The following is a 9,736-nucleotide window of genomic DNA, read 5'->3' as shown; positions in this document are numbered from 1 at the left end:
AAGTTCATTCATACATATTTATAAATGAATTACACATAAAATATATATGAAAAAATATACATCCTTGCTTCTCAACAAAACTGGGGATTGAACCCAGGTCCTCATGCATGCTAAGCAAGTGTTCTACAACCAAGTTTCATTCCTATTCCTTTTTAAAATTTATTTAGAGACAGGGTCTTGCAAAGTTTTTCAGGCTGAGCCCAAAGTTGCAATGCAACTTTTATTTGGTACTTCATTATAAAATCATGTGGAAGCAGGGCTTGAACTATTGCAGCAAGAACAATATTTGCCTGTATAAGAGAAGATAGTGTGTTCTTATAGGTGTAGCTAAATAAGTTCAGTTTTGCATAACTGGGTCAGGAAGAAGATGTAACAGTCCTGATGCGGTGGGGGAAAGGAAGTGGGGAAGCAGAAGAGTGTTCCCATCATGGATGGTCCTGGGTCATCCAAACCACTCTCTCTCTCCACATCTTTATGCTGTGGTACTTATGGGTAAGAGAAAGACTAGTGAATCTGGTGACTCCAACAACTTTGATAAAAGTATTGTTTGAAAAAACAGAAAACTTAATTTTAGACATGCCAAGTTGAAATAAATCACTTCATATCACAGCAGAAAAGAATTTGTCCTACCATGGAAAACAGTATAAATTGAATATTCAAGCGCAAAAAGATTTTTCAAGCACGCATACTGTTTACAGATACTTTATTAAAACCAAGGGCTTTCCATTGTCCTTTCTTATCCAAAAGAAAATAAATAATAAAAGTCTATCTTCAGGAATATTTTAACAACATATTTTCATAAATCTGAGTTTACAGTTTGTCAGATTTAGATACATTCAATCATTACTAAATACAAGAAATGTCAGCCTAAGAATTTCTATACTGACCAGTAAAACCATAACAAAACTTGTATTTCAATTGCACCTTTTTTATTTTTAACTAATTTGTCAATCATGAGACAAAAGAATTTCCTTCTTGGTTCTGGATTTTAACACAGTTGAAAATTAATTATCCCCTTCTGTCAAATCATGGCTGACATTCCATGTTGGGAGTATAGTACTCTTTTCCTGAGGGGCAATGGTGGATGAGGGTGGAGGACAGAATCCAGGCCAATTATGCTACAGTTATCAACAAGTCCTTGGAGCTGGCCTGCCTTATTAAATTTTAACCCAATCTCTAAGCACCCACAAACACCACTTATAAGGCTATGTATACTACCTGATTTTTCAAATTGCCCTTCTTTTCATTATTTTAAAAACTTTTTTTCAGTTCTGGTCTAAAAAAGGACAAAGGTCTGTAGAGTTGTAGTTTCAGAATGTAGCCATCACCACCACCATCTGGAAGGACTGTTTCCACTACCCTCCACTATCTCTATCCCTAAAGTAATGAACTGAGGCATTTATCTGGAAATGCAGGAAAAAAACAATGTAGATATTTCAGAGTAAAGAAATAGGGCTGAATAAATTATTCAGAAGATTGCCTATACTATTATACATTTCCCACCATTCTTTTTATAAGAAGTCTCATTTCACTGGAAATTTTAGCCAATGTTCAAAGCATGATTCCATGCTTTCAACCCAAACCAGACTTGCACTTCTCTTAGAGAAGCCATATAACTTTAAGAATGGCTACAATATGAGATCTGGTAACCTTTCCTTCATTTTTTTCTAAGTGAAATGGCTTGCTATTTAATAAATTTAGAACTCACTCGGTTTATATTGTTAAATACGATTTAGTCTGAATATATGACTACTTCAGATGTGACTATGTATCAGGGCCGTTGAAGTAGTTTTTGTTCCTGTTTCTAGTATGTAATTAGACATGTCTGAAATAAATCCAGTGATGAATGCTACCAAACGTGCAGTGTATATATAATGTACTTGTGAATCTATCTGTGTAAAGGTCAAATATTTACATGGAATGTTGACCTTGATCTATAAAACTACTATTTTAACTTATGACATCTTTACATATAGTCAATTTATTTTATGGAGAGCCCCATTTGATAATTAAAAAAATATGCCTTTCAAATATTTCATAAATATATAAAATTTTAGTACATTCTATATTTTTAAATGTGACATCTAAATTCTTTACAAAGTGACAAAAATAATTCTTTTGTATGAAAATCGTAGATGCAGTGAGTTTTGATTGGCAAGATCTTTCTACATGCAAGAATAGCAGGACACGTTCTCTTACAGAACTTATAGACATTTGTAGTATTTTGAATTATATAATTCACTTTCTGAAGATCAATAGTACCAAAGAAAGACGAGAGATACCATCTAAATATTTTACAATATAAGGGTCTTTCTTTTACTACTTCTTCTTCTTTTATTATTAATATTATTATTTGTGGTGCTGGGGATCAAACCCAAGGCATTGTGCATGCTAGCCAAGTGCTGTACCTCTGAGCTACTCCCCAGCCCTTCTTATACTTCTTTAGGTTATGGCCAGTGTTCAGAATCATCTGGTGACAAAAGTTACATTACATAAAATGTTTTCTAAAACAGAGCACAATTTACATATATGGTGATCAACTGCACAAATTAGAAAAATGATCATTTTTTAACTGTATCACTAACATATAAAACATATTTTACATAGTTTAGAATAGGAATAACATTTTTATGATTTATTGGGAAAATACAAAGCCTTCTCAAAATACCTTTTTGGTGACTCCAGCAATGTCTTCTGAGAATTTACAAATAAAACTATCCTTTATAATTATTTCTTCCCCACTCTTAACACCATACGGAAAGATTATGAGTTATATTTACAATAATTTTTAAAAGTCTACTGTATGTGCCAGGTGTAGTGGCACACACCTGTAATCCCAGCTACTTGGGGGTGTGAGGCAGGAGGATGGCAAATTCTAGGCCAGCCTGGGTTATAGAGAGAGACCCCTGTATTAAAAACAAAAACAAAAAAACTCTGTTTTCCCTTCTTACATGTTATGTCACTGATACATACTCGTAAGGACTACTCTAAAATTATAATATGAGGTCACTCACTCAAGGTAAATTTTCAGTTACGCCTCTAAGATTTTAAAATGTACACACTGTGAATGTATTTTGTAGACATAAGAAAAAGTTTGCACTCTTAAAGTAGTAAGAAGACTATGTCTTACTGCCAGCCCAGTTAAGTCATGGTGACCCATGTGAAAATTCAGAGCTGACATGTCTGTAGAGGTTCTTGAAACTGTTCAGTTAATGCCTTCAACTACGGACATACAGATTGAATGGCAGTGGCCACATCTGGGACCAGCTGGAGTACAGAACGTCTATCTATTTTGTCTCTAGCTATATCTCTTTAAAAAATTCAACCTCATGTTGCAGATACAGACATAGTAAAGACAGCTGGAAGGTCCAAAGTTTTGCTCATAATATAGTACTGAGAAAGGATGGATTCTTAGATTTTAGAGTCACATGTATTTCAAATAAGGCCGTGAAAAGATACAAACTAAACCACTATTCAATTTTTACAAAGATTATACATCTATGATAGTGATATAATTAAAAAACTCTACTACCAAAATGGCAACTGATTTAATTATGCATTCTATTAAAAACAAAACAACACATACACACACAAGTATGGAAATTTCCTGTAATTATGAATGTAACCAGCTCACTGGTACCCAATGGGTATCTGTCTCTAATTTGTCAAAAGTTGTTTTGAGCTCATTAAATGCCACAGTGAGATCATCATTTATTATAATTTTGTCAAAAAGATGACCATATTGACTTTCCATTATCTGTGCAGATTTAATCATTTCTTGAAAGTCTTCTTCCTACAAAAGAAAGTATTTTTTAAAAAATTGGTTAACCAGGCACTTACATCATTTCACACCAATGTAAACATTCTACAGTTCTTACCTCATACTGTTTTTAGCATTAGTATCCTTACCTAATACTGTTCTGGGTTTAGCCTTTCACCTCATCCAACAATAAAAATTACCTTCTTTAACCACTAGTTCTTCAGATGTCATAACCTCTAATATTCTTTTGTCTAATCTGCTTATAACTAAACTCCTCTGAGAAGATCCAAAACTCCCACCTTAACTAAATTTCAGGATATATAGTCACTAACTTATCATTACATGGTTATGTGGTTATTAAAATAGCTACTTGGGGAAAAGAACTGCTGACTCATTGCATTGGTTTGTGGCATTATTTATGTTTATGCATAGGAAGGAATTTACAACACAAACATTTTCATGGTTGGATACGTTATAAAAGAATAGTTACTATATCCCTCTTTTGGCTCATTCGAAGTGCTTCAAGAGCCTTACATGGCCACATTTTTTGACATCAGGAAGTTATTTTAGCTGGCTATAAAACTTAAGGCTACGTAAGTATATACATAAAGGTTAGTGAGACAAATCCCAAGAACATATTATCATTTATCTTCACCAAGAAACTTTAAATTTATAACAAGATAATAATTCTTCATATTACACATATTGAAATAATTTAAGAATCCACATTACAATGTCACCTATGATTTCCCAATAGAAAATTTAATGTTAGTGTTAATCAAGAACCTTGAGTAACTAATATCATATGTTAACATCTACTCAGCATAGATAGATACTGTTAGCATTTTGAAAAAAAGATCAAATGTTGTGAATCATAAACATAATCTGTATTTGTAATCACAATTAAAAGTACACAGATTAACAGAGACTAAAGTTAAATAGAAGGGGGGTGTTCTTAACATTTAAATTCTTTACTTATTTTGATCCAAAGGTAGAATACATTATCTTGATAAGATTGAAAACAAAACCAATAAAAAGACTTGACAGAAGTCAACATAACCATTGACATATCACAGTCACTATTTCCAATAACACTCCTAGGAAATACGAATACCACTGTTAGAAAATAACAGTCTACTAGTCTTCTCCTCAAATGGTGCCTTTTCTTTTTATAGTGCTAAATATGATACCAGGAGAAAAAGGAAGTTATTACGTTTTTCATTTAGACTATTAAGAAAGAGCAGTAACTGATTTGGGTACTTTTACCTTTAAATGTAAGGCTAATCTGAAAAATAATTAGCCTAATTTTAATAAATGCTTGGCCTAGAAAAATCTAATATATACATATAATAACATACAAAAATAGTTTTACATTAATATGAAGCTGCATTCACAGAATTACAAAAAGAAATTAATAGTGCAATGGTTCAAAATATGTACGTAAAGACAATTCTACCTTTTACAAATTTTTGAATCACAGCTTGGTCTTTAATAGCCTTCCTTAGTAGCCACAGATGCATGTGCTTTTATGCACTGCTTAGATACCATCACTAATATCTTGGTACTCACCGTAAAGGGCTTTGCAGCACCCTGGTCATCTCTGCTTGAAATAATCTTTGCATTTTTCCTTGTCTCTCTCAAACGCTCTATTGATGGTGGTTTTATAAATATCACATAGGGCTTAAATTCTAGGGTCCTTAAATGTTTCACTGTCTACAAGGAAGAAAAGAATTTTTTTCTTGTATTTCTTCATAACCTCATGAAATATTTCAATTTCTTAACTTATTTCTAAACTTATTCTCTAATTAAGGTCAGTCGGTCTTTTGATGTATTATTCAATCAGTTATTAACAATTGAAGGTGACAAATGTTCCTCTCTAAAGAAGCTGGAAAATGCAAATTTCATTTAAAAATGTCTGAAATACATCATCATAAATGTTGAACACAAGTAGCTACGAACACCACAAAACTGGCTTTTAGAGCAAATACCAAAAAGATGTGACGGGGTAAATTATAATAACAGTACTAATAATATAATAAGTCACCTGACCATCCCTATGGCCCTCTCCTGATCTCAAGCAGGAGTCCTTGGCCTTCACCTGCCCCTCAGAGGGAGTGATAAGGGCGGCCCCTGCTGTCTGTGATGGCACCAGCATTCCCTCATCAAGGGTCTTACGTTATTTATACTCTGCTTCTGGGGACTCACCTATCATCAAGGGTAACCGACAGAAGGGTAAGGGCTGAGGAATGTTCTTGAACTGTGTGTCAGATCCTTCCAAAATATGAATATAAATGATAGGCAGATGGGCTATGTGTGGGCAGCAGAGGGAGTGTGGGGAGTGGGGGTAGTGCAGGTGGCAGGGGACAGAGGGGTGCTACAGGCACTAGGAGGAGAGGCAGAAACTGCACTGTGAGGGTCCAGGAATAAACAGATCCAGTGGAGGCTATGTGCCTCAGGGTACCACCATTGGTAGAAGGACAATCTAGGGCCCCTGGAGGACCAGGAAAATGTTATGGGTTTGGCATCAGTGGGAACATATATGATTTGACAAGGAAGTGAATGGCTTCATCCATTGGCATCCTCAGTCTGGAATTCCCAGGTGCTGGGTGAGGCAGCACAGGCCTGTAATCCCAGTGGCTTGGGAGGCTGAGACAGGTGGATCACAAGTTCAAAGCCAACCTCAGCAAACTTAGTGAGTTCCTTAGTAATTCTGCAAGACCCTGTCTCTAAATAAAATACAAAAAAAGGGCTGGAGATATGGATCAGTGGTTAAGTGCTCCTAGGTTCAATCCCCAGTACAAAAAGAAAAAAGAAACCAAAACACAAAACAAAACAAAACAAAAACCCCAGGGTGACAAAGATCAACTGTTAAAGGGATCTTGTCCAGCACAATTCCTGGAAAAAGTCTCATAGCTCCGGCAGGGGTTTTAGGTTTCTAGGACATTTACATGACCCAAATCAAAGACAGAGGATTGAGAACCAAATGTCCACTGTTAAAAATGATAAACACTTAGAATAATACATAACATAAAAATACATCACATGGAAGATGGAAGGAGAACCTCGTTGTTATACAGAATACATATATGATGTTGTAATGAGAAAAAGAAAAAAAAAGTGTGTCACATTAGATTGGATAGAGAGAAAGGATGGGATAGGAGGGGAGGAGTAGGGAGGATAGGAAGGGCAGCAGAATAGAATAGACAATATGATTGATGTATGTACAATCCATGTATGTATTATGTGTCAAAATACATTCTGCTGTCATGTGTGACTAAAAAAAATAAAAATAAATGGTATGGTTAGAAAAAATACATCATATGTGTAATAATGTATTCTTTAAAAATATGAAATACACAGAAATATTTAAAAGTCATTGAACTTGACTGGAAATAAATGAGAGTTACAAACACAGATCTTTGAGCTCCCTCCACTCCTGTTTCCTAATTATATTGTGGGCTTCCCCCACCCCCACCAAAGATATATCAAATTACACTGATATGAGTAGACTTTATATTTACCTTATACCAAAATGCTCACATGAAGTGCAGTAGAGTACATGGGTTGCAAGTGTTCTGAATATTTCTTTTTTTTAAAAATTACTACTCTTCTTTATTCAAGATTAATATCAATATCAAAGATATGTTTACAATGAGCATGTATTTAAACAAGGTTTAAATATACAATATTCTAATCAGTTTCTTTATAGCCTGAAACAATTATCAATATTATAGATATTCACTGTTTACTTACATGAGGCTGAACATCCAACAAACAAACTTTGTTTTTAGCTAGGACAGATCGAACTGAGTCTATACTTGTGCCATAGTAGTTGTTCTTATATTCACCATATTCAATAAACCTGTGGAAAATTAGAGGCTCATCAGAATCATTTGTGAATTAAATTCATAGGTGGCAAGATATATAATTCATAGGTAAAAGACGTTTTTGTTAACATTTAATTTTTTACCATGTTTAATAGAATAAATAGGGCCAACTACTTCAGAATGTCAATTTTAAAAAATCTTCTATTCTACATTTTCAAATCAGTAACACTTGCTTGTGTTACACTTAAGCAGAAAAAAAAGTACTTCAGTCCAGTAGAGCTCTAATGTTTTCCATCACCCCTTTTTCAGAACTAATGCAATGCAATAAAACCAAGAATCAGCCAAACAATAGAAACTACTGAAATTTCATTGCATACTACAGAGTAACCAAGCTTAGCTTCAGAACTACAGGAGCTGGGTGGTGGCTAATGGAATCAGGGCAGCCGATTATGTGCTATAAAAACACAATCATTGCGCCAAATGCGAAGAAAGCATTTCAATGTTTCAATAAAATCCCACAATCCTGCATTAAAACACACATTGCTTTTGATATCATCCTAAAATAGTCACGCTTAAGCAAATGGAAAACCCAAGCAGTGTTGGGGGTGGGATTTTAGAGCTCGCTAGAGGAGATGGTATGTGCACAACTTAACCTTATTTCAATTTCTTGAAGTGTCAATGTAAGAATGAAATGTGTGTGTGTGGAACAGATTGTAGGACTAGGGATATAGTGAGCAGCTGTTCATCAATTTAAAAAATAAAATTCCACCCAAATTACATGTTAAGATTAAATCAGTGGGCTGGAAAGAAGTTACAATAAGACACCAGTCACCTTCCCTCATACTGCAAAATAATACCTATGTGTTTAACTTAACAGAAATGTAACAGTTCTAGTTATTAAAAAGGGGTAAATATTGGTAAAAATTAATAACTGAATTGTCATTTTATATAGGCTTCAAATAATACTGTGGTAAGTAAAATACATTTTCAAGTGGATATACAGGCTGGATATATAGGAATATGCTTAAAAACAATAGTCATATAAAACTAGCCAAAATTTTCACATACTTGTTATTTTGTACATCTGTCTCAAACAAATGTTTGGAAATGAAAATATATTCAACACCATCACTCTCCTGGCTTCTTCTTGCTCTGGTGGTATCTGTGAGTTGATTAAAAAAAAAAAAGTTTAGAAAAGCTCATACTTGATTTTTAAAAAAGAGTATAGGAAATATTAAAGAAATGATCATGTGTAATCGAAGCAGTTATCTTACATGGAATTAAAAAACTTATAAATAAGTAAATTAGTTAATAAAATATAGTAAAGTGTCAAATGCAGATTTTACTACTGATATTAAAATTTGAAAATTGAGTAAAATTCAATTGCATTGTGTGTCTGTGCTATTACTTATTATTTTGAAGGTTCTTTAATATAATTAAAAAAAAGTGGTATCCTAAACACTTTGAGGAAAACTCCTTTCTTTTGCAAATAATATGCTCATCATCTATTTATTGATCCTCATTCACTGAAGAAAATCTGCTGCCCACTAGTTACAAATTATGAAATTATCTTATTACCTTCCTAACACACTACTATGTCATCAATGCTTTCTATTACACTGGATAAAGTCAAATACTTCTATGTGCTATTCATTATCCTTGGCAAAGTTATAAGCAGCACCCTCTTAGAATATTATTTAACTTCCAGTAATTTTTTCTAGTTATTTTTCAGTAAACTGTAATGGAGCAGAAAATGCAGGATTAATTACAAACAACAAAACACAAGGTTTTCCATTGATATGGCAAGTAAAAAACACACCACAGTCCTACTGATTACAACAAAAACCTCTGAAACCAGGACAACTGCCTGAGTACTCTGAAAAATAAATAAAACAGGTAAGACTGTGGAAGTGGGTCAACCTGCATGGGGAAAAGTTTAGCTTTATTTTTTTTCTATGTTTGCCCCAAGGGTAGGAATCACTCCAAGAGAATCATAGTGGAATGTGTGCCTAAACTCCAATAGATGTCCTGCCAATTCAGTGAAAGGACCAGAAAAAAGGGGATGGGGAAAAACCAAGTAATTTTGGGTTAAAGAGTATGTAGGAAATCCAGGAGGGGAGAAAGTATAGAAGGAAATACTTTAACTCTA

At 33.9% G+C, this 9,736-nt stretch overlaps 1 protein-coding gene across 4 annotated transcripts in view; it reads right to left on the bottom strand.

Moving 5' to 3' along the window:
• Positions 1-686: 686 nt before the first annotated feature.
• Mpp7 (MAGUK p55 scaffold protein 7) overlaps positions 687-9,736 on the bottom strand; it is a 235,856-nt gene continuing 226,806 nt past the window's right edge. For all 4 annotated transcript variants that reach the window (XM_076831406.1, XM_076831405.1, XM_076831408.1 and 1 more), the window contains 4 exons: positions 8,656-8,749; positions 7,514-7,622; positions 5,330-5,473; positions 687-3,793 (listed from right to left, as the gene is read on the bottom strand). In XM_076831406.1, the coding sequence (XP_076687521.1) occupies positions 3,614-3,793; positions 5,330-5,473; positions 7,514-7,622; positions 8,656-8,749 (527 nt within the window). In that variant the 3' untranslated portion in view covers positions 687-3,613. The remainder of the gene's footprint in view (positions 3,794-5,329; positions 5,474-7,513; positions 7,623-8,655; positions 8,750-9,736) is intronic.

This window comes from Callospermophilus lateralis, chromosome 13 (assembly GCF_048772815.1).
Source record: "Callospermophilus lateralis isolate mCalLat2 chromosome 13, mCalLat2.hap1, whole genome shotgun sequence".
NCBI classification, from domain to species: Eukaryota; Metazoa; Chordata; class Mammalia; order Rodentia; family Sciuridae; genus Callospermophilus; species Callospermophilus lateralis.
The sequence above is the reverse complement of the archived record's forward strand: the minus strand, read 5'-3'. Positions and strand labels throughout refer to the sequence as shown.